General features: G+C 38.4%; 2 protein-coding genes across 6 annotated transcripts in view; one reads left to right on the forward strand and one right to left on the reverse strand.

Annotated features, from left to right (window-relative positions):
- Positions 1-8,870, forward strand: part of osbpl9 (oxysterol binding protein-like 9) — a 229,836-nt gene extending 220,966 nt beyond the window's left edge. For all 4 annotated transcript variants that reach the window (XM_072574282.1, XM_072574283.1, XM_072574284.1 and 1 more), the window contains 5 exons: positions 398-538; positions 621-699; positions 2,281-2,372; positions 5,320-5,455; positions 7,904-8,870. In XM_072574282.1, the coding sequence (XP_072430383.1) occupies positions 398-538; positions 621-699; positions 2,281-2,372; positions 5,320-5,455; positions 7,904-7,978 (523 nt within the window). In that variant the 3' untranslated portion in view covers positions 7,979-8,870. The remainder of the gene's footprint in view (positions 1-397; positions 539-620; positions 700-2,280; positions 2,373-5,319; positions 5,456-7,903) is intronic.
- A 2,471-nt stretch (positions 8,871-11,341) lies between these two features.
- The window catches only part of nrd1a (nardilysin a (N-arginine dibasic convertase)), a 120,830-nt gene continuing 105,944 nt past the window's right edge, over positions 11,342-26,227 (reverse strand). For both annotated transcript variants that reach the window (XM_072574286.1, XM_072574287.1), the window contains exons 29-31: positions 22,601-22,717; positions 17,717-17,806; positions 11,342-12,100 (exon numbers count right to left, since the gene is read on the reverse strand). In XM_072574286.1, the coding sequence (XP_072430387.1) occupies positions 11,906-12,100; positions 17,717-17,806; positions 22,601-22,717 (402 nt within the window). In that variant the 3' untranslated portion in view covers positions 11,342-11,905. The remainder of the gene's footprint in view (positions 12,101-17,716; positions 17,807-22,600; positions 22,718-26,227) is intronic.

Below are 26,227 nucleotides of genomic sequence, written 5' to 3' on the forward strand. Positions count from 1 at the left end.
TTAAAATTCTCATCCCTGTTTTCAAGTCTGTCGTCATGGCATTCATTCTTCAAACTATAGTACTGTTTTGATTTTGGTCTCTTTTATATCCCTGACTTTAATTGTCCTATCATTTGTGGCCTTGCTTTCAGGTGCCTGGTCCTGAGCTCTGGAATAACTTCCTTACACCTCTGCTTGTGACCTCACTTTTCTCCTCTGCGGAGCTCTATAAAACCATCATTTGATCAAGCTGTTTATCGTCTGCACTAATATTCCCTAATATGGCTCAATATCTGATTTTACTTTATAACATTCATGCAGCTCCTTTGTACAAAGGCATTCCACCAATGCTAAGGTTGTAATTGAAAATTAGGTAAATTTTATGATATTCAGACTTTTTTTTCAATTTATCTAACAGGTCTATTTTAACCGTTCCATGGGTGGAATTAGGAGGTGAATGCAGCATAACCTGTGCAAAAACAGGATACAATGCCAATATTACATTTCATACCAAGCCTTTCTATGGAGGCAAGAAACACAGAATAACAGCTGAAATATTGTAGGTTATTTTCACATATTTTAATGTTGTTTTTTCAAAATCAGTAATAACTTGCAAAAAAGTCATTATTTTGCTGTTTCAGTTCTCCAAATGACAAGAAATGTTTTGCCTCAGTTGAAGGAGAGTGGAATGGAGTGATGTATGTTAAATGGAGTACAGGGGTAAGCTGTGTTCTAAACTTAAAGATGCTCATTATTTTGTTTATGTACTTCTTTTGTAGTAAAACAAACCACACTAAACAAACTAAATAATTATTGCTCACATCCTTGCAACTAGGGATATAAATATAATTTTATAATACCCATTTAAACTATTTAATGGGTTAATCACTTAAATGTTAACAAGACAGTTTACTAAACTAAAATACCGATTACATTTCTTTCAATTTCTGTAGTCTGAATTGTACTCACTAAAGATGATAAAGAACAATGGGGTAAATTTACAGATATAGTAGCAATGTAATATCCTCAACCTTTCCTTAATGCCTTTCCAAACAAGAAAGTCTTTGCAGTTTTTGTAATGTCTTAAGCATCAGTGGCAATATATTAATTGGAAGACCAACACTTACCATTTAACTGTTTGTTATTTTACACTCCTAGTTGCAACATGTAACAGGATTGCTATATTCATTATTTTTAATGTGACTGGAACCAAAACTTATTTTCATTCCTTATTTTACATCTGTTAATGACTTGTGTTTTGATGCCCTCCCTCAAAGCTAAGAAAAGTGAGAGATTCAGCTGATGAAGTTGGGATACTGAGACCAAAAGAAATGAGAAATAGGCCATTTAGCCCATCAAGTATGGCTTGTACTCATTGGGAGTTTAGGATAATGAGAAGAGATCACATTGAAATATGTAAGGTTTTTAGGAGGATTCCCAAGGTAGATGCGGTGAGGTTATTTACTTCTGTGAGACAGTCTAGGACCAGTGGGTATAATCTCAGTAAGGGGTCACCCATTTAAGAAGGGAATAAGGATGAATTTCTTCTCTGAAGGTAGTCAATCTGTTAAGAATATTCAAGGCTGAGATGGAAAGATTTTTAATCAGTAAGGGAATTAAAGGGTGTTGGAAAAAGACAGGAAAGTGGAATAGAGGATTATCAGATCAGCCATGATCTTATTAAATGGCAGAGCAAATTTGATAAGCCAAATTATCCTGCTTCTGCTCCTAAGACTTGTGGCAAAATCTGCTGATATGGGATGATTTATTGAGTATTTTGTGATCAATTTCTGTGATCAGTCAATTCTGTGGCTGTTTGCATGGTTGCTTTATAAATTTTGTTATGATCCCAGCTAATAGCAATATTGGACAAATCAGATCCCAGAAATTGAGTAAACCATTCAAAGTCATCACTTCTAATAACATATAATTTTGAGATGGGTATTCAATCTTGTGAGTGGTTAGGAATGTGATGTTCCTCCATGATTACCATGCCAGGCAATAGTAATTTCAGATGGAATTGATGCTAGATGGTCATTATGGATGTCTAAGTAGCTGGCGAAATTAGCTCCACCACAGGAGAGAAGGAAAATACATAAAATGAAAAACTACGTACATAAATGGGTTACATGAAATTTGGTAAAAACAGGAATGCTACATTTTGTTCCAAGGAATTCTTTATTTACCTTTTTTTGGTTTTGAGATAGGAATAATTTGACATGAGTGTCTGTATTTATAATTGTGCAAGATTTGATATGTCTCAGTGGCAAAACTGATGGGGACTTTATGGTTTTAATGCAGGAGAACAACATATTTATAGATACAAAGAAATTGCCTATTATCAAGAAAAAAGTAAGGAAGTTGGAAGATCAGGATGACTTTGAATCCAGAAGGTAATGATTTACCTTCTCTTTGCTGCAGTTATGAGAAGATAAATTTCACTTTTCATTCTTAATGAGGAAGGAAAATGTCAGGTAACAACTGTATTCAAAGTACACATTTTTGTCAGCAAATAGCTTGTAGATTGCTTTCCGGAGTTTGGATATCTGCAATCATGCTCCAAATTTACAACTAACAAGTACTCACATTTGCCCTCTCTTTTAATTGTTTTTGTCAAGTACAATCATATTTTTATGGTTTCTTTTTAAACAGTTGTGCACATGTTGTATGTTCTTAAGAAACTTATTCTCCTCAGCATTTTGCTTTTCTCCTTATAGCACTGAAGGACAGTGCAATGTCTACCCAAATATCAGGTGGGAGACTAATTATAATAGTAAGGCCATGCATAGAAATAGATAGTCTGGGAGAAATGTCCCAGTTCCTAGATTCCATGTAGCAAATCCGCATGTTGAAAATAGGGTAAGAACTCAGCTATGCTTTATATTCACATTGTGGAAGTAGCTCATAAACCTGAAAGGAGTCTCTGGCACAGCATAGACTATTGCATGCAATGTGATTCTGAGTTGATGTAAATAAACTAAAAAGTAAATTTGATTTATTTGCATACAGATCTTTATCTGGGTTCAGAAGGTTGAATTGTTCAGGTTCAGATCTGAACTGAGTGTAAGATTTTGTAATAAAGTAAAATTACAAATGCTTTGGACCTTAATTTATATTTTATTTTCTGGATCATGTATTTTTGAGTAAAATATTACTTTGTAACCCACTGTTATAAGCCTTTGGGAAAGTCTTCCTTTGTTTTATAATGATGTGGAGCAAGAAGCCATTGCCAAAAATGTTCTGATTATGAACAGTCGTTTATATCTGACTGAACTGGAGAAAGGAGAAAAGGTAGTTGAAGAAGTTGTTGTGATTGTAAAAGGATTGCTTCTTTATACTGTCAGTTTACTCGTACAAACACGGCAAAAAATATTGCTGTCCACCTCAGAAGAACTGCTTGCATAGTCACTTTATAAATTTTGTTACGATTCCAGCTCATAGCAATATTGGACAAATCCAGATCCCAGAGTGAAACCTGGTTTTATAGGTCATAAGTTTAATTTTTACAATTTGGGTACTGAGGTAGTAACTCCCTGAAACCATGTACATCTGGCTGCCAACATTCTTTCAACAAAAGAGTACCAGCTTATTGTATTCAATAAAGCAATATCTTTGCAGGTTCTCAATCACAGTGAAATATCACTTCCGTCTTAACTCTTGAATTTCATACAAGAATTTCCCTTAGAATTTTCTGCCAGTTTATCAGGTGTGGTACTCTGTGTTATTCTCTCTCCTGGAGACACAAGATGGGTATAGTCACTTACTCTAAAATCTTAAGAGAACCTCAGGGATTTTTCCAGCCATTATCCTTGGAATGCTAAAAAAAAACTAAAGATTCCCTACCAGCCTGAAGGCTTTACAAATCAACTATCCTTCTGCTAATATGAAACTGTTCTGAGCTGAACATCTGTTTTTCAGTAGTCTTAAAAGTTAATAAATTTACCACCCGGGTGGCATGTAAGTCACTTAACTGAAGTGACACATTTTCTTGGAAACAATGCTCAAACTGACTATCCAAAATCGCTTTCTAACCTTTTTTTAAAAAACAGTCACCACCTCCTGACAACTACCATAAAAATCCAATCTTAAAAAAAATACACTATATACCTACATTATGATTTTTATAGTCTTTTATACTTGTTCATGAGAACCACCACAAACTCCTTTGACTTCAATCTCACTATAATGTTGACCACTCTCCTGTTTCTGAACCCACCCACCCAATACCACCACCACCCAAGCGAGTTGACATTGTCCATTTTTAAGTACTTCTGCCATTCTAAGTTTCCATTGTCACACTCCTTTTGCAAAAGAAAATCAATACTTGACGTAAAATGTTTCCAAATTATTGTCCCATTTCCACCCCTCTTTGAATGTCTTTGCTTCCAAAATTAATACATTTAAACAAAAAGTATCAGGAAGGAAAAGACAATACACATCTGTAAAACCTACTCTAAGCCAAATAGTTGGAATATTATGATAAGGCACCTTTCCTACGTCATATAATTTTTCATAAGAAACATCCAGGGCTAATGAAATGTAAAGACACTCTGGAAACGTTCTGATCCCATGAAACAATTGAAGCTACTGCAGGATTTAAGAACACAAAGGATAGAATTCAGTCCTTTGTCCTTGTTATGTCATTCAATACGGTAATCTTCTACTTAGGCACAGTGGCTCTGTGGTTAGCACTGCTGCCTCACAGCACCAGGGACCTGGCTTCAATTTCAGCCTCCATCAACTGTCCATGTGTGAAGTTTGCACATGCTCTGTGTCTGTGTGGGTTTCCTCTAGGTGCTCTGGTTTCCTCCCATAGTCTAAAGATGTGCAGGTTAGGTGAACTTGCCCTAAATTGCCCATTATGTTCAGAGATATGTAGGTTAGGTGCATTAGTCAGGGTAAAATGAGAGTAATACAGTTGGGGAATGGGTCTGAGTGGGTTACTCTTTGGAGGATTGGTATGGACTTGTTGGGCCGAAAGGCCTGTTTCCACAGTCTGGATTCTATTCTAAATGTTATTTTCCTACACTAGTAGAAATGTTGGTTTTCATCTTGAATTAGTATTCTTGCAAATGTCCTGATGAATGCAAGAAGAGCCTCAACAAAATTTCCTATTTTTCAGCAGTGCTGAAGTTCTGTACAAAAAAAATCCTTAGCCGAGTTTGAGGTGTGATAGCTACATGCGAAGAAAAGTTTACCTGACTTACAGGAGGGTCGACAAAGAGGGGAGCTAATTACCTCTTGTTATCTGGAAATACCAAATGCTAAGACATGCAGTATTGGCTGTAAATATTTAATCACTTTTTAAAAAAATATCTCCCATTTGTGTTTTTTCTTCAGGCTTTGGAAGGATGTAACGCATAATTTGAAAATAAAGGATATTGATGCTGCCACAGATGCAAAACATAGACTTGAGGAAAGACAAAGAGCTGAAGCAAGGGAAAGAAAAGAGAATGAAGTTCAATGGGAGACACGGGTATGAGACTAAGTTTCAATTTAACTGCTTTTCTCAGATTCAGTTACGTAAAGACAATTTAGTAATGATTTGTTGATTATTCTAGATCTAGAATAAATGGGAAAAGCTAAAGCAAAATACAGGTGAACATAATGTGCCTTCTCAAAAGAAAAGGAAGCTGCCAGTGTTGTCATAATATGTGAAGTGATCCAGATAAAGTGCCACTTTGGTTTCTGAGGTAGCAGAGTCTCCTCAACAATTTCGCAATCCTTCTTGGGTATGGAGATGTTTCTAGATGATTATAGTTTGTAATATTTCACTGATTTTCAAAAAGGGGGAAACCTGTCAAATCAAATTTGTTCAACCTAACCCCAGTGGTGCAAAAGCATTTAGTGACAACAATCCCAAGCAAAATTGTTGGAAGAATATGGGTTCGTAACTAATAGCCATACAGATTATTAAAGCCAAATCACATGAGTCTTTGGTAAAATTATGGGAGCATTAATGTGTAAGTGGTCAATGTGTACTGTATCAATCCATGTAAAGATTATAATAGATATTTTAGCAAAATCGATGCACATGAAATTAAAGGCAGCAAGAATATGAAATTGACAGATACTGAAAACAGACAATTATAGTGAATGATTAATTGTCCTTCACACTGGAAGGAAGTACAGGGGAACTTTGATTATCTGAATATCAATTATCCGAATATCGGATTATCTAAAGGGGATCTCAAGGTCCTGACAGAAACGTTATGTCAAAGAGCTGTTTCAACCCTGATTGCATCTTTTGTTTATAGGTACAATGATTAAAAACTAACTCTGCTCACTGAAATGCTACCGAGAACAATATTGGACAGACCAGGCACTGTCTCTCTCTCCCCCCCAAAGCTTTCCCTGGAGTTCTACACAGGGCTGAACCCTAAACTCCCCTTACCCAGATAATCTTACCAACATTTTCCTGTACAGGACAGAGGTGGAACCTGTCAAAACGTTGTGTGCGCGCGCTATTTGGAGACTTACCCCACAAAGGCAGCAGCAGTATTACTGTTAGTGTACAGTCCGGCTGCCGGGAGGAATGGATTGGGGGGCAGGAGGGGTGGGGCAGGCAGTGGGCAGGTCTCACGTGCAGTGTGCTTTTGCCTAGTCTCCTGAACGGGGAGCAGACTTCACATGAAATTCCAAGCCCCGAAGGAACTCCATTAACTGAATAATCAATTATCCGAACGAAATAGTGCCCGCTGATCTTGTTCGGATATCGAGGTTCCTCTGTGTACAGTGGTGCTCTCAGGGTTACTGTACATTGGTTCATTTACCTTTAAGACATTAATAACCTGGATCTGGTGCAAAGTTTGCAGATGGCAAAACTTAAAAATGTAGGAAAGATGAGGACAGTAACAGACTTCAGATAAGTGTGGACAGACTAATAAAAACAGCTAGATACATAATGGATTAAATTTAATGTGGATACAGGAGAGTTGATGCATTTCAGAATGAAATGGGTAGTATAATCTAATTGGTAAAATCTTAAAAAGGGTGTAAGATGACAGACCCAAGGGTTTGCAGACAAAAGATATTTTTAAAGGTGTCAGGACTAGTTGGAAAAAATGATGTATTAATGAGTGACTTTTTAGATTGAAGCATAGAGTACAAAAGCAAGAAAGGTATGGTATTCCCTTATAATCAATGGTTAGATCTCAGTTCATTTGTCTCAACACTCTTTCGAAAGTACTTAAGCTGAAGTCTACACAGTGATTTCTAAAGTGTGATAAATTATTTCTAAGTTTAGTTTCCTTATTGAAAACTCATTTATTTTCTGTATTGGTTATTTAATATAAATAAAACAACAGTATCTCTCTTTTTATAAGATGTCCTTGATATCAAATCGAAGAGGTGGTTCATTTGTCAACTCCAATAGTGAATTTTTATTGGCTAAATTATGAGCAAGTAGGATTCTATCATTATAAAAGCAAATTACTGCGGATGCTGGAATCTGAAACCAAAAGAGAAAATGCTGAAAAATCTCAGCAGGTCTGTCAGGAGAGAAAAGAGTTTGACTGACCCTTTGTCAAAGCTAAAAAAAAGGGGAGAAATAGGGAGGTATTTATACTAGGATTCTGTCAGTTACTGATTTAAGCATTTCTTCCCCCTTCCTCTACCACAAAAGTCAACTAACTGATGATGAGCAGCAGGAATTCGGATTTGACTCCTCCATCATCTGCCAAAGCTCAAAATGCTTATGTTACTTGTGGTTTCCCCAGCTATGACCCTGGCTCAACTACACTAACCCAGCACAGTCCAGAAACCAAACGTAGAACCTTCTGGTTTGTATGGTTTTATATTGCATTGGTCAGTACCTTCAGGCATTCGACAATTAACCTATGTATTTAGTTTGAGTGTCGTAATGTAGTAATTTAATTGCTATACTTTGGAAACTGTGATCTCATAAATCACACTTTATCTCTAGGTGTTTCATGAAGATGGAGAATGCTGGATATACGATGATCCATTGTTAAAGAGGTTAGGAGGCAATCGATACTAGGATATTCAATGTCTGAACAGAGCACCATTTAAAGCCTTCGAATGATAAACAAAACTCCCTTTCACCTGACAGAAAATTTTGTATCAAGATTCTTAAAATTTAATAAAACTATCTAGCTTTGTGGTTACACAACTGCATTCAATGAAGAAATGCATTTTTCAGGTTTCATCTGGTAACATTTTAAGTGGTTCCTTTCTCAGGGAAATTGGACTTTAAAAAAGTGTGGTGGAACAGTTAGCTCTTGTAAGATATTGTGAAAAAATTTTAGTGCTATAGAACGGCTGTTGGGAATGTTTGCTCCTGCTCCACATCAAAAATTTGTAATTCTAGTTGCAGATCTCCAAGTTAGATTTACAAGTTCATCTGCCAAAATTTGTGTATGCATTGAAAAACAATCAAGAAATCTGAGGAAAAAAAAATCTTGGATATCTGCACAACTAAGTGCACTCTCTATATTGCCATTTTAGATGTTTAAAAAAATGGTAACACTTCCATACGTTGTGTTAAGTCGAGTCCTACACCCATCAATGTAGGGCTTTACTAGAATGTTTCATGACTGCTTCAATCTCTTTTCATAGATGCGTGTACATATATATATATAGAGAGAGAGATAATTTCATTAATATGGACAGTGTTTATTAATTAGTGTACTGATGCATAAATGTTTATATATAGATGTAAAATGAAAATGAAGCCAATGATTTTGCATTATAATTTAACACTGAGGGCCTTATTAATTTCAGAGTGTTACCTTTGATTGAAGTCTGTATAAAATTTTATCCAAGAATGATACCTAACTGGAATGTGTAAGATGATTGCAGCTAGTTTTCATTCTTTTGTTTGTTGTAGCAACAAAAATAAACATTCATAAAGTACATTTTATAATTGTCAATGAATTTTCATGAAGTGCTTTAATAATGTAGTGTGAAGTGCTTGAATGTATATTAATCATCAAACCCATCATCTTTAAGTACTTTCGAAAGTGTAGCTACTACTATATTTCAGCATCTTGTGCACTCCAAGACTACATACCAAGGTTTTTTTTCCAATATTAGTTACAAAATGATGCAATTATTTGATTTCAACTAACCAGAAATTATTAAACTGTCCATAAGTGTCAAAGACGTAGGATTATTCTGCCCTTTGTGTCATTAAAGTGTGGCTTCAGGCATGTTAAAGGTTGTCACTTTTGCAGGGCCTGGGACAAGTTTTCTTTTAAATCAAGTGCTTTTCGGCTTAATACGCAAATTGTTGTGAGTTGAATGGCAAATATGTGGTGTATGGGTAGGAGAGTGTCATCCCATTGGGACGTTTTCCACTGCCACGTTTATAGGCCATCCAGGCAGGGCCTTCCTCATTGCATCAACCCTCACCTCCCTTGTCTCAGACCAGACAAAAACCAACCTGAGTCTTGTCCAAGCTCCCAGGCAAAACAATAAATCCTCTTCCCTGGCAGCCTTGGCTCACCTAAATCTCACTACAGATCAGTGCCAATAGCCTGCACAGGAGGAGCAAGAAAAGGATGAACAGCCAGGTGTGCTTTGCAAGGTTAAATGGCCACATCTACAAACCGACACATTTAACCTACCCATGCCACTGCACAGATATGTCACTGTTGACAATCACCTTCAGAACTTCCATTTCTTCCTATTCTATAGCTTTGCTCAAATATTAGTTTTTCACCTTGATGGAAACAATACCCTTAATTTTCAATTTACTATGTGATTCTAGTTACCAGTGTTTATTTTTATCAGCTTCATTATAGCTGTGGTTTTATGTCAGAAGCAGATCCTTTATGTGAAGTAAACATTGTCTAATCAGTGCTTCCTGTTTATATATATAACAGCATCTCCCATACCATGATCTCCACTGTGAAGGTGGATAAAAGCAACTGATGCATGAACACTTGGACGTACCCATACTCATTGGATCAAATCTGCAAAACTATTCATGCCCAGTTTATCTCCATTGACTTCTTTCTAAAAGATGCTTCCAGAATGGTGTTTGATAGTGGAGACCTGTTTTTTAAAAAAAATTTATGCCTCCTTATTTCTACTACCTCATTACTTACAGTAATTGATTTGTTAAAAGATAGCTGTCACTAAGTAGGAAAGAACTGGATTTTGCTAATAGTGAGCTTTTCTTCAGTCTTCTCCAGGCAACAGTTCCCTGCTTTATTATCAATTACCTTATTTTATCCTACATATGCAAGCTTAGAATGCTGGCAGTACTGAGAACACCTCTATTATCTCAGTGCACTAATAACTAGTACTGTTCTTGGTAAATGATCATGAGCAGTAAAATAGAAGGTAAACTAGAAATAGAAATAGAATAGCTGAGCATCAGTTAGTTTAGCACACCGTAGATGCAAATCTTGATGCTCCCAGTCACTCTTATCTACACTGAACAACGATCAACTCCCATTTAGTTACTGTATCTGCAGTGATTATTAGATTTCTGTTCACATTCCCAAAATTAATTTCATACAAATACCTTGAATGAAAACAGAAAATAAGAAACCAGAAAAAAGATGTACTTTGTGCTGTCACTGAGCCTCTAGAGCTCAGTGACAGCACACATTTTCAGCAAATAAAAATCTATAGCAAGGAATTAAACTTTCATTTCTTAGAATGGATAATAATTTGATGTTATATAGGTTTGTGACTAGAAAATCACTGAATTGATGGGCACTTCCAAAAAATTTTTTTCCAGAAAAACACAAGTCAATACTCAAATATGCTGACTTCCTTTTTGAAGATTAGTTCTGATATCCTTGCTCCGAGGACACCATGCAAAACCTTCTTGGAACTGTTGCCTAATGTTCAACCATACAGCACTGATGACAGGCTGTTTGGAAGAAGACAAACTATCATAAATGAATCAAAATACAGTAATTTTAACTAAGGGATGAAAAAAGCAATTGTGCAACTTTAGTGACTGATTTTAAAATGCATAATACAAACTGGTGAGTGCAGGACAAAGCCCCTCCAGTTTCATTCTAAACCTTTTGTAGCTGGAGAGTGGGACAAAGAGATTATGCAGTTACAATCAAAATTTGTGAGCTGAAAATATACTCTCTTATCTACAAGAAAATAACTCTATCTCCTGGATTTCCAGCACCTCAAAAGGATCTCAAAGAAATCCGATCCATGCCTTATACATTTTTTTTTCCTAGTCTCACCTTCTCACTGGAAAACGGTTAAGTAAATTTTAGTTTTCATACAGTGTTTAGGAACCACAGAGCAATGCCTCTATCATATGTGTGTCATATTTATTCTGGTTACACAACCAGTAATTCAGACATGAAAACTGCCACATATCCCATTTATAAGCATTAAAGCAAACATTACAAATTCAAAATAATTCACTCAAAGATCTGTTTAATGGGGGATTTCTTTTTTGCAAATGCATCAGTTTGGTCTTTGAAAACACCAGCTTATTTGAGAATTAATCAATGATTGCTTGCCATACAAAACTGATCTGTTCTAAATAGGTAGGTTTGATCAGAGGTAAAATAGGCAAAACAATTTTAAGTTTGATATTCTTCTCAATCAAGCCCACTAGTTTAAAAACAGGTCTGCCGAATACATTAGCACTTACAAAAGAATGCTTCAAGTGTTTTAAATGACATTTTCCAGAAAGCAATGACAAACCAAACTGCATAATTATTCAAATATTTACTGCTTTTCTGCCTCAATAAATTCTGGTGCAAGTGTATCATTATTAGGTGATCACTAAAATACAGACATCAAAATACACTGTTAACTAGTTATATTGACACGCTTGCATATGAAGTTGCACCAATTTATGGTGAAATGCCTCTCCTCCTAAAGCAGAACACCACGAATCAGGATTTAATTTTACATGTAAACTGCATATTCTTAAACAGTGCATACTCTTCCTGTGACCTTCTCCAATTGACAATCATCATTTCAATATTTTATGCAAAGGATAAAGTTTGAGTTTTGAATTGAATGCAGTTATATCATTAATAGTGGTTGCGTGCTCCATCTGAGGGGACACAGGTAAGTAAATGAGCTGACATGCTTCTCCATGTATGAACTTTGATTCACATGAGGCGACATTGGTTAGATCTGGTTCATGTTGCCCATGTCCAGTCACCTGCAAAGCATCAAACCAATAAGAATGAGTACATTTGGATCTCCAATAAAATTACTGATATACCAAAAACAAATCTTACTAATGTTTGCACATCACAGTACTTATTCATCATCCACTAGCAGACAATAAAATTACAAAATTAAATGGTCCACAATTTCTAACCGCAGTAAATTGCATACCAGGAGGAAGTACTTACTCAAAGTGAAAAGCCAAGTGCTTAAAACAGAATTTTTAAAAAATGATTGACAGTTCATCAGTTGTAAACTGTAATTTACTTGAATTTGCATTGCAGGAAACATTTGGTTAAAATATAGAAATCAATTTGAAATGGGTAATAAATTTTAGAGAGATACTATACTACATTACACTTGATGGAAGTGGAAAACAATTCTGTTGAGGATTGTTTATATGCTAACCATGCAAGAATGCTGTGTAGTGAATAATTTATTTGCCAAACAAAATGTGACTCTGTAAATAAAGCAGTTAATGCATTCATTTAAAATAGATAATCACAATTACCCCATACAACAAATAACAGAAACAGTCCAAATTTCTCAAGTAAAAGCAAAATACTGTGGATGCTTGAAATCTGAAATAAAAACAAAATGCTGGAGGAACCTGGTAGATCTAGCAGTATCTGTGGAGATAGAAACAGGGTTAATATTTTGAGTCCAGCATGACACTTCAGAAAATGAAACAAGCTGGAAATTTGTTTTTTTAATGCTTTTGTGTTAGAGGGGGAGGAGGAGCAGATGGTGAGCGTACCCACAGCAACAGAAAAAAAGGCAGAGATATTGGTGGTAAAGGAGAGACAGATGTAAAGTAACTATAAATGGTAGCTATAGAACAGAAAATTGATCATGCTGCTGACAGCAAAGCCAACAAGTTAGAACAAGACACAGCCCAAGAGAGTATGGAATGTAAGAAAAATGGTGCACAGAGGTCATGCTCTGAAGTTGTGGAATGCAGTGTTGGGTCCTAGAGGCTGTAGAATGCCTAAGTGGAAAAGGAGATGTTGCTCTAGTTTGGATTGAGCTTCATTGGAACACTTCAGGCAGTGGTCCAGAATGGTCTTTATACCTCAAAACACTTAAGTGTTTACTAGATTTTACAACACAATTTGCATCTGTCAAACCCATTCATAATCAACTTATTGGTATGAATGGAGTAGTTTGAGTAGCTTAGGTAAAAACAAGGACTGCAGATGCTGGAAACCAGATTCTAGATTAGAGTGATGCTGGAAAAGCACAGCAGGTCAGGCAGCATCTGAGGAGCAGGAAAATTGACGTTTCGGGCAAAAGCCCTTCATCAGGAAGGTTTGAATAGCTTGGCAGGATATTTTTATGGATTAAACTTGGACACTTTAAAAATTGTATACCATATTTATGGTACAAATAGAGTTTTGAAAATGTTTTCAGCTGAAATTAGGGGGTTGACTTATACACGAGGTATTGTTTTTGAGGGGTTGAAATTCATGCTTGGCAAGAGTCAGAAGTTGGACAAACAAGAGCCAGATCTCTACATGAAATCACAAATAACAAAAGGAAAAAGAATTATGGCCATTGTTAAATATTTATCTACAAATTAACTGTCTCCATTCAGCCTGCTATGGTAGTACCATAAAGTGCATATAGGTCTACACATAACGGTTTATACAAAAGTTAACAAGCATACCAGCAAATACAATTCACGAAACAAAAAACGAGCAGTAAAAAAAGAACGGATAATATTTTATTTGAATAGACAGTTGTATTTATTAGTAGTTTCATGCAAACATTTTACATCAAAAAACTCTTCTCACCATATATCACAAATATTATGGGATAGCTGCTTTAAAAAAAGTTACCGGTACATGCAAAAGTCCATTAGAATCCTTCAGATTCACTGTCCTCATCAGTTGCACCACTGAATAATTCATTCCAGTCGTCCAGGATCAAGCATATTGTCATATGGATCATCTTCATTTGAACCCTCAAGGGGATCATCAATTGATTTGTCATCACTCCCATCTGACCATAAATAATCAATCATCCTCCATTCCATCTAAAAAGCATTAGAAATTCCATATTTTTTGAAGGCTTTCTCAATAACTTCAGTTTTCATCTCCTTCCAGGACTCAACAATACACTCTCATACAGTTGCAAATAATGGAGCACGCATGTTGCCATCCTTTGTGAAGCTTTTTTCCCCTACTTGCATCCAAGTGTCCCATTTCTTCTGTACTAAGTCCTTAAAAGGTTTATTGATGCTAACATCCAGTTGCTGCAACATGTTCGTAAGGCCTCCAGGAATCATTGCAATGTCAGTATTCTTAGCTCCAAGTTCAGTGGTAACACTTTTCACTCTGTGAGATCTGAACATATTCCAAACCAGTAAACTTTTTTTCTTTCTAAGTACACCTGGTCGCGTATTCCAGACCTCCCTTATCAAAATCTTGCAGCCACCTTCATCCATCCACCCTTTATCATGGACGATGACAACAATGCCTTTCGGAAATTTCTGCCTGGGCAGAGTTTTCCGTTCAAAGATCACCAAAGGTTTTAACTTTGTTCCATCTACCATACAACCAAGTACCACAGTGAATCGAGTCCTTTCATGCCCAGTAATAGAACATAGAACATAGAACATAGAACAATACAGCACAGAACAGGCCCTTCGGCCCACGATGTTGTGCCGAACTTCTATCCTAGATTAAGCACCCATCCATGTACCTATCCAAATGCCGCTTAAAGGTCGCCAATGAATCTGACTCTACCACTCCCTCGGGCAGCGCATTCCATGCCCCCACCACTCTCTGGGTAAAGAACCCACCCCTGACATCTCCCCTATACCTTCCACCCTTCACCTTAAATTTATGTCCCCTTGTAACACTCTGTTGTACCCGGGGAAAAAGTTTCTGACTGTCTACTCTATCTATTCCTCTGATCATCTTATAAACCTCTATCAAGTCACCCCTCATCCTTCGCCGTTCCAACGAGAAAAGGCCGAGAACTCTCAACCTATCCTCGTACGACCTACTCTCCATTCCAGGCAACATCCTGGTAAATCTTCTCTGCACCCTCTCCAAAGCTTCCACATCTTTCCTAAAGTGAGGCGACCAGAACTGCACACAGTACTCCAAATGTGGCCTAACCAAAGTCCTGTACAGCTGCAACATCACCTCACGACTCTTGAATTCAATCCCTCTGCTAATGAACGATAATACTCCATAGGCCTTCTTACAAACTCTATCCACCTGAGTGGCAACCTTCAAAGATCTATGTACATAGACCCCAAGATCCCTCTGTTCCTCCACCTGACCAAGAACCCTACCATTAACCCTGTATTCCGCATTCTGATTTGTTCTTCCAAAATGGACAACCTCACACTTGGCAGGGTTGAACTCCATCTGCCACTCCTCAGCCCAGCTCTGCATCCTATCTAAGTCCCTCTGCAGCCGACAACAGCCCTCCTCACTGTCCACAACTCCACCTATCTTTGTATCATCTGCAAATTTACTGACCCACCCTTCGACTCCCTCCTCTAAGTCATTAATAAAAATTACAAACAGCAGAGGACCCAGAACTGATCCCTGTGGAACTCCACTTGTAACTGGACTCCATGCTGAATATTTACCATCTACCGCCACTCTCTGACTTCGACCGGTTAGCCAGTTTTCTATCCAATTGGCCAAATTTCCCTCTATCCCATGCCTCCTGACTTTCCGCATAAGCCTACCATGGGGAACCTTATCAAATGCCTTACTAAAATCCATGTACACTACATCCACTGCTCTACCCTCCTCCACATGCTTGGTCACCTCCTCGAAGAATTCAATAAGACTTGTAAGGCAAGACCTACCCTTCACAAATCCGTGCTGGCTGTCCCTAATCAAGCAGTGTCTTTCCAGATACTCGTAATCTTAACCAAAACTGATATGCCAGGGAACAGAACTGTGGACAAGATTGGAGCAAAAACAAAGTTTATTGGGGTTTTATTCATATTGCCGACGCATGAGAGTCTGTATCCGTTTTTCTTCCAATTTCTGATTACAGAGGAACGTCTATTATCCAAATATCAATTACCGATATTGAATTATCCAAAAGGAGATCTGGAAGTCCTGATAGAAACATTACATCAAAGCTGTTTCAACCCTGACCGCATCTTTTGTTTACAATGATTAAAAACGTTCTCGGCTCACTGAAATGCTGCTGAGAACAGTTCTGGACATCAATGGGAGCCCGTCTCCAAATGACTGACCTCCCACCCACTCACTCTCCCTAGAGTTCTACACAGGGGTGAACCCTAAATTCCCCTTTCCCAGATATTCTCTCCTGTACAGGGCAGAGTGGGAATTTGTCAAAACATTGCAGTAAAAAGTTGTGCGCGCTGTTTGGAAACTTACCCCACAAATGCAGCAGCAATCTTACTGTTGGTGTACAGTCCGGCTGCTGCCACAGAGGGGCTGACAGGGGCAGAGGTGCAAGCAGGGGGAGCTGGGGGCATGGTGCTGGGGGGTGGGTGGGGCAGTGCTGGCTGTGTTTTTGGGGGGTGGTGTAGTGTTGGACACCTGAACAGGGAGCAAACTTAACAGAAAACTCTGACCCTCAGAGGAGAGGCATTGAATCGATTAACTGAATAATCAATTATCCAAATGAAATAGTGCCTGCCCATCTCGTTCGGATAATCGAGGTTCCTCTGTACGAAGTGATGGAACCTCATTAACTTGTCATTAAGCTCTGCAAGTAGACATTGGGCAATCTTGTTTTGCTGTCTAAGCATGAAATCATACATTTTCATAAACCTACTGCACCAACTAGCACTGGCTTTGAAATCACCAAATCCACCCTTTTTTGCTTCGTTTTTGGTGCGAATTCTGATACATTATTGAGTCACGATGCTTCTATTCTGATGTCAGCAACCCTTTCTTCTAGTTGTGGCCACTTGTTCAGCTTCCCTCACTTTGCATACTTCTGTTTTGACACGGCCTTTAACTGTGTGGCTTTTTCAGAAACAGAACTCCCTCGCAGCTATGGTATTGTCGGTCTTCTGTGTAACTTCAACGTTTCATTCAAACTGTGCTGTATGCTTGTTTCTTCGTAATGCCATTTTGTCGAGAAAATTTGGGGGAGCTTTACAATAAGTTTGGAGCATAACTGTACGCAACACCTATTTCTACGAAACTGAGGCAATGACGGGAAGACAAGGTCGAGGGCTGCCGTAATGTATCGTAGATATTTGTAATGACACAAGTATTGCATTTGAATCAAAAATGTACAAATCATGCCCTTTAAGGTTGCATATATGATTAGGAAGAGACCCCTGAAAAACTAGGGTCAACGTATACACGAGGTACATGAAAAATACCAGACTTTGGGGCAAAATAATGGGTTGACTTATACACAAGATCGACCTATATACGAGAATAAGATAGTTTGACTGGAAATGCATTGAGGGAATGCACTAATCATTTAAGCAGTAGGCATTTAAAACAACTTTTTCTTTGTATGGACTATAAATACGTTCGCAACTTACTGTTTTGTCATCTCAGAATGAAGTACATTTTTTTTACATGAGATATTATACCTAAAGATCATTTGAAATCAAGAGGAAATCTAATGGATGCACTGGACTTACATGAATACTAAGTTTTTTACTCTTGTGTTCCTTGTGGGTTCTGAACCAATTCACCAAGTCTTCTTTGGTAAATGACTGAAGAGCTCGAATCTGTTAAATCAAGGACATATAAGGATAGCAACATATCTGTTGTTCTTCACAATGTAATCACAATTTTGATATCAATGTTAATTAAAAAGAAAAAAAAAACCAAGCTAAAAATCGTTCTAAAAATTGCCAACAAAGGTATTAAAGATGGTGAACAAGAGGTAAGTCAATAGATGTTGTTTATATAGACTTGTAGAAGGATTTGATAAAGTCCCACACAAGAGTTTGTTACTTGGATAATGGCAAACCAAATCAAATCTGCTGATGAGACAATTGGGTAGCATTGTCGACAGTGTTGATAACGCATAATACTACAACAGGATATTAGTAATCAGGTGACTGCGCAAAGCTGTGGCAGAAGGATTTTAATATAATCAGGCAAGGTTTCTATTTTGAACTGATAAAGGGTAGATCAGGATATTTTGTGCCTTTTAAAACTTAAATACGTGTTTGCTCAGTGAGATTTGGGGATCAGGTACATAGCTCTTTAAAATGCCACAAACAGGTGCAGAAAATAGTCAAGAATGCTGGTCTTCTTATTGAAAGAACTGGAATACAGGATGCAGATGTTATGCTGCAATTATACAAGACCCTAGGTAGACCTACAGAGTAAGTAGGTAGATCTGGGCATCAGATCTTAGGAAGGATATCTGGGCCCTGGAGGGAGTTCAACACAGGTTTACAAAGATGACTACCTACTTTTGTATCATCAGCAAAGATACATTGCACTATGCCCCTCCTCCAAGTCATTATAGGTAGTAAATAATAGACAATAGACAATAGACAATAGATGCAGGAGTAGGCCATTCTGCCCTTCGAGCCTGCACCGCAATTCAATATGATCATGGCTGATCATTGCTAATCAGTATCCTGTTCCAGCCTTATCTCCATACCCCTTGACTCCACTATCTTTAAGAGCTCTATCCAATTCTTTCTTAAAAGAATCCAGAGACTGGGCCTCCACTGCCCTCTGGGGCAGAGCATTCCACACAGCCACCACTCTCTGGGTGAAGTAGTTTCTCCTCATCTCTGTCCTAAATGGTCTACCCCGTATTTTTAAGTTGTGTCCTCTGGTTCGGCACTCCCCCATCAACGGAAATATGTTCCCTCCTGCCAGAGTGTCCAGTCCTTTCATAATCCTATACGTTTCAATTAGATCCCCTCTCAGTCTTCTAAACTCAGTCTTCTAAACTCTAATTTAGAACAGAGAACTGTCTATGTGATATTCTACTAATTAGGACAAAGCTGAAAAGACACATTAACACAGAGTCAGAATTAATTATACCCAGTAACAAGAGCTCCCATGCTGTAAGCTATAGATTCCTGCTTTCTGTCAGTCTTCCTGACCCCCACCATCATCACCTCAGGGGAGGCCATGTTGGTGGTTCTCCAATCTACTGGAACCATTCTGGAATATTCTGGTCCATGTCTTCTCTATCATTGCAGCTACTTCCTTTAAAACCTTTGAATGCAGGCTCTCAGGTCCTGGTGACTTGTCTGCCTTCAATCCCATTTGTTTGTCAAGACTTTGTCCCTCGTGGTAAAGCCAGTTATAAAATCCTCCCTCCCACTAGCACCTTGCTTATCTGTTATCCTTTGTTTATGCTGTCCTCCTAAGTTTTGGTAAGTGTTATGAAATATCATCAGTTTAATTTTCTGCCACTGCTCAGCCTCTAAATTTCCCCTTGGTCCATTTTTCCAATTTGCTTTAGACAACTCTTTCTGCTTTTCTCAATGGATCTTTCTGGTTTCCAGTACATTTCCGAGATGAGTGTTGGTGGATTGGATGTTACTCTGTCCAATCTTCCCCACCAATTAATTCACTTAGAACTGCACTTTTTGTCCTAATTGTTCAACTTTTGACTTTATTTCTCATCAATCTTTTGCAGCTGTATGTCTATTCAGCCATTCAGTCGGCATTTGCTGTTGATAGTTAATGCTCTTATGTTAAGCTGAAGAAATTGGTTGGAGTCCCTCAAACTGAATTTGAAATTCTATCATGTTTCAAATTATAACGGGATCTTGATCAGATAGACCAATGGGCTGAGAAGTGGCAGATGGCGTTTAATTCAGATAAATATAAGGTGCTGCATTTTGGGAAAGCAAATCTTAGCAGGACTTATACACTTAATGGTAAAGTCCTAGGGAGTGTTGCTGAACAAAGAGACCTTGGAGTGCAGGTTCATAGCTCCTTGAAAGTGGAGTCGCAGGTAGATAGGATAGTGAAAGCGGCGTTTGGTATGCTTTCCTTTATTGGTCAGAGTATTGAGTACAGGAGTTGGGAGGTCATGTTTCATCTGTACAGCACATTGGTTAGGTCACTGTTGGAATATTGCGGGCAATTCTGGTCTCCTTCCTATCGGAAAAATGTTATGAAACTTGAAAGGTTCAGAAAAGATTTACAAGGATGTTGCCAGGGTTGGAGGATTTGAGCTATAGGGAGAGGCTGAACAGGCTGGGGCTGTTTTCCCTGGAGCGTCAGAGGCTATGGGGTGACCTTATAGAGGTTTATAAAATCATGACAGGCCTGGATAAGATAAATAGACAAGGGGTGTGGGAGCCCAGAACGAGAGGGTATAGGTTTAGGGTGAGAACGAAAAGATGTAAAAAAGAGACCTAAAGGGCAACTTTTTCATGCAGAGGGTGGTACGTGTATGGAAATGAACTGTCAGAGGAAGTGGTGGATGCTAGTACGATTGCAACATTTAAAAGGTTTCTGGATTGGTATATGAATAGGAAAGGTTTGGAGGGATATGGGCTGGGTGCTGGCAGGTGGGACTAGACGGGTTGGGATATCTGGTCAGCATGGACGGGTTGGACTGAAGGGTCTGTTTCTGTACACCTCTATGACTCTGTTACATCCTGGAGGACTCTTAACTATGAAACCTCTTATTAATCCTACCTCTTCATACATCACTAGATCCATAAGAGCCTGTTTTGCTGCATAGGTTCTGCAAATACTACTCAGAAAATTTTGGTGGACTCTACAAATATGACCTCCATGTTACCCTTTCCCATCTGATTTGTCCAGTTAATTTGCAGATTAAAATCACCTGTAACAATTGTAGTGCTCTTTATCATGGCTCCTACATTTCCCAATTTATACTTCGGTGTACAGCAAGGCAACTCATTGGGAGGGGGCCAACAGACAACTCTCACCTGTGTCTTCTTACTATTGCAAACTGAATCTACTTCACAATCTATGTGCATCTATATCACTACTCACTATTGCACTGATATACTCCTTTACAAATAAAGCTACCCCACCTCCTTTTACTTTTTGCCTATTATTGCAGAATACTGAATTCCCAATCGCTCTGCAACCATGTCTCTATAATAGCTATTTCTATGTGCTGTCAACCCATTATTCTGAATCAGAATAAAAGAGAAGCCATTTAAAACCTTTTAAAACGTGTTAGCTGTAACACAATTACATAGTCAACTTTAGGTACTGTTTCTAAAGCGTGATTTTTCTATAATGTGGGGTTGCACAAGAGTGTTACCATTATGCTATAGAAGAACTACCTGTAATAATACATAAATGGACTTTTGCAAATAAATTTGTCAAGCCATTTACCGTAAGTATGTGCAATTAAAAGCACACAAGGTCAGATGAAAAGCAGTACATCGTGCAAATCTAAAAGAGATTGTATTTCTCCTCAGTAATGCCATATCTAAAGTACTCTCTACGGTTCTAAAGACACATGATAGTGGAGAAAAGAAGGCAGGGATTATCTTTGCTGTCCGGGATGATCATGGACCTGTGGGTAATTTTGGCAGATGAGGTCTGATATGTTGTTCAACAAGATCTGAAGAAGTTTCGTTCAACTACTGCTGTAAGAAATACACTCATATCTGTGCTCCAAGGAAATGAGAGAAAGAAAAGGAAAATATGCAAAAGCAGCACCATTTGAACTTAACTAGTTTATCAACAGCAGATGATGACTGAATGGCTGAACAGACCCACAGCTGCAAAAGAGTGATGAAAAGCAAAGTCAAAAGCTGAACAATTAGGATGAAAAGTGCAGTTCTAAATGAATTATGGGGTGAGGGAAGATTGGTCAGAGTCACAGTCAACCCATCAACCCTCATTTGGGAAATGTACTGAATCCAGGAAGAGCAATTAAGTTAGAAAGGGATAGGAAGATGAAAATGGAGAGAGAGTTAAGGAAATGATCAGAGATTTGTTTTTTGTGATTGGAATTGACTGTAGAGAAGCCACCCACAGATACGAGGAATTTATCTCAAGGGTAAGACTGAGGAGAACAGGAGGTTAAAGATTACAATTTGCTACATACAAAACCATGTTTACCGCAGCACAAACAGATGACATGGAAAATGAGAAATTGAAAACAGATATATGATGGTGGTGGGAGAAAGTGAGGTACCATAGCAATAAGAGAAAAGATGTATTTTGATTATTTGAGCCAAACTGCCATCATGGGGGTTTAAGAGGAGGCAAATATTTAGAAGTACGGATTAAGTATAGCAAGAAGGAAAACATTGTTCAGGTTTTTTTTCTATTTAACTGGTAAAAGATAAAAAGCATAAAATAAATTTTAATGCATTTTTCTTGAGTTTCCTTGTACTCATCCTACGAGCTCTCACGATTAAAATCCAGCATTTTAATCAATTGAAAATGCAAGTATGGTATTTTGGTCTACTAATAAAATAATGACATATTAACATTATTAAGTTTTGTCATTTAAGAAATTGGAATGATGCACAATCTATAAATCATTTATCTGTTGACTCAAGTATGCTTAGTTATTTCTGCTCAGTATTTTATCTTAATACCTCATGGACAAGTCTGTCGAAGAGATACTGTTGTGTGAAAACTTCATCCCAGTTTCTGTCTACTTCTTCTCCTAGATGTGTATCTTCACATAGTTTAAGTTTTATCAATGCTGTAACCTGTTAAAATAAAAAAAGGTGAGAGTTTGTGATGATGAAAAATTTAACTTGGTATGCTGGTTGCTTGAAACTACAAGGTGACCGCCATATGGTCTGGTTACAGTAGTTTCAGTTACCCGCGGTTTACCGCAGCACAAACAGATGACATGGAACATTCCAGAACCAGGGACCAGGGGGCTGCCAGGGAGGTAAATTTACCATTTAAATGAATGGGTTCGCTACTATACATGGTTTTGGACATCTGCGGTAGGTCTTGGAGCGTATCCCCCGCCAACACTGGTCGCCCTGTATAAGATTACTCACATTCAATGATTGTTTAATTTGAGAAATACTATCCCAAGAAGCAAATCGGGAAGGAAAAGCGGGAAGTGAAATATCCTTTTCCCTTCAATAACTTACAGCTTGAACATTGGTCTGTAGGTTATTATATAATCAGTATCTACTATGAATTACAACTAATATTTCCTTAAAAAAAAAATTAGCATTTCCTAAAAGATTGTTTCCTAAAAGGTAACACATGCGATCCAATAATCAACAGATCAAATGAAAATTCTGCAGTTTTGCAAAGTTCAGTCATAGATTATGGGGTTCTTCTGTATCATAAGACCTCATGTAATAGGTTCCACAGCAGTTACTTCCTTTCCCCAGACATTGACACTTCCAGTGGGTTACTATGTTCCAATAACCTGATGTCACAATTAACTGGCATCATAATTTACTGTTTAGAACCTGCATAGGATTTAAGGTAAGGGACAGCAGGTTTAGAAGGAATGAGAGAACTCTTTTTCACCCAAAGGGCACTGGGAATCTTTGAAGACTGTAAATAACTCTAAATCATGTAATCAGTAAAATATTGACACAGCGTGAAAGAAGGAGACATTAAGACAAAGCACCAAGGAAGTTGCTGAAGCTCTGAATTAGAGGGGCAATTCCACAATTTATGCACAAGAGATCATAATTGGAAGAACATCAGAGCAGAAGGAGATTAAGGATAGAGAGGGGTGAACAGTGAGAATTTTAAAATCAGGGCATTGGTGAACCAGAAGCAAATGTAGGTCATAACTTGATACAAGTTTGGCATGACGTCAGTTCTGGATAAGTTTAAGTTTATGGAGGCTGGAAAAAGAGAGGCCAACATGAGAGTACTGGAATATTTGTATTGATGTGGAGGTGCCAGTGTTGGACTAGAGTGGGCAAAGTTAAAAATCCCACAACACCAGGTTATAGTACAATAGGTTTATTTGGAAGTACTATTTGTAAGCGGAGGTAACAGCAGCAAAATAAGGGTTTCAATAATGGAAGAACTAAGAGATGGCTGACATGAAGACAGTGAAGCAGTCTGTGTTAGAGAGAACAAGGAGTTTGAATCTCAGCTCGTGGTCAAATAGGATGGAAAAGTTGGAAACTGAGGCTGCACCAGGCTGTGTAGGGAAAAGATTTTTAAAAAATCTATAATGAGGGAACAAAATTTGTGATATGAGTAGAAGACGATAGATTCAGTTTTCCCAATATTTGATTTTATGGTATTTTGTCTCAGGCAGGATTTGACTCAGGTTAACCAGTCTGACAACAGAGAGCAGTGATAAGTTTGAGAAGAGGTATTAGCAAGTTAGAGCTGGGTGTCAGGAATTATAGGTGTCTACTGATAATATTTTTTCAAATTCATTCATAAGATGTGCGTGTTGCTGGTTGGCCAGCATTTATTGGCTGTCCCTAATTGCTTTTGAGGTGACCTTGAGATTCCTTCTTGAACTGTTGCAGTCCACCTGCTTTAGGTTAATTCACAATGCCATTCAGGAGGGAATTATAGTATCTGGACCCAGTGACAGTGAAAGATCAGTGATATTTCCAGGTCACGATGGTAAGTGACTTGGAGGGGAACTTGCAGTTGGTGGTATTCTCATGTAACTACTGCCCTTGGCCTTCTAGATGGAAATGGTCATGAGTTTGCAAAGTGCTGTACAAGAATCTTTGATAAATTTCTACAGTGCATCTTGTAGGTAGGACACACTGTTGCTACTGAGATTCAGTGGTGAGGGTGTGGATGTTTGTGGACGCGGTGCCAATCAAACAGGCTGCTTTGTCCTGGTTGGTGTCAAGCTTTCTGAATGTTTTTGGAGCTGCATTCATTCAGGCAAGTGGAGAGTATTCCATCATACTCCTGACTTGTGCCTTGTAGATGAAGGACAGGCTTTGGGGAGTCAGGACGTGAGTTCTGACTGCATATTCCTAGCCTTTGACCGGTTCTTGTAGCCACTGTGTTTATGTGGGGAGTCGAGTTGAGTTTCTGGTCAATAGTAAACCCAAGGATATTGACAGTGGGGGATTCAGTGATGGTAATACCATTGAATGTCAGGGAATGGTGGTTAAATTGTCTCTTATTGGTGATGGTTAATTGCCTAGCATTTGTGTACAGCGAATGTTACTTGCCAATTGTTACCCCAAGTTTGGATTTTGTTGCATTTGAATATGGATTGATTCAGTATCAGAGGAATCATGGATGGTACTAAATATTACATAGAACATAGAAGAATACAGCGCAGTACAGGCCCTTTGGCCCTCAATGTTGCGCCGATCCAAGCCCACCTAACCTACACTAGCCCACTATCCTCCATATGCCTATCCAATGCCCGCTTAAATGCCCATAAAGAGGGAGAGTCCACCACTGCTACTGGCAGGGCATTCCATGAACACTCGACTCGCTGAGTGAAGAACCTACCCCTAACATCTGTCCAATACCTACCCCCCCTTAATTTAAAGCTATGCCCCTTCATAATAGCTGACTCCATACGTGGAAAAAGGTTCTCACGGTCAACCCTATCTAAACCCCTAATCATCTTGTACACCTCTATCAAGTCACCCCTAAACCTTCTTTTCTCCAATGAAAACAACCCCAAGTGCCTCAGCCTTTCCTCATACGATCTTCCTACCATACCAGGCAACATCCTGGTAAACCTCCTCTGCACCCGTTCCAGTGCCTCCACATCCTTCCTATAGTATGGCGACCAAAACTGCACACAATACTCCAGATGCGGCCGCACCAGAGTCTTATACAACTGCAACATGACCTCAGGACTCCAGAACTCAATTCCTCTACCAATAAAAGCCAGTACGCCAAATGCCTTCTTCACCGCACTATTTACCTGGGTGGCAACTTTCAAAGATCTGTGTACATGGACACCAAGATCCCTCTGCTCATCCACACTACCAAGTATCCGACCATTAGCCCAGTACCCCATCTTTTTGTTACTCTTACCAAAGTGAATCACCTCACACTTAGCTACATTGAACTCCATTTGCCACCGTTCTGCCCAGCTCTGCAGCTTATCTATATCCCGCTGTAACCTGCCACATCCTTCCTCACTGTCAACAACTCCTTCGACTTTTGTATCATCCGCAAACTTGTTCACCCAACCTTCTAACCCCTCCTCCAGGTCATTTATAAAAATGACAAACAGCAATGGTCCCAAAACAGATCCTTGCGGAACACTGCTAGTAACTGCACTCCAA

The sequence above is a fragment of the Chiloscyllium punctatum genome, chromosome 7 (genome assembly GCF_047496795.1).
Source record: "Chiloscyllium punctatum isolate Juve2018m chromosome 7, sChiPun1.3, whole genome shotgun sequence".
NCBI lineage: Eukaryota > Metazoa > Chordata > Chondrichthyes > Orectolobiformes > Hemiscylliidae > Chiloscyllium > Chiloscyllium punctatum.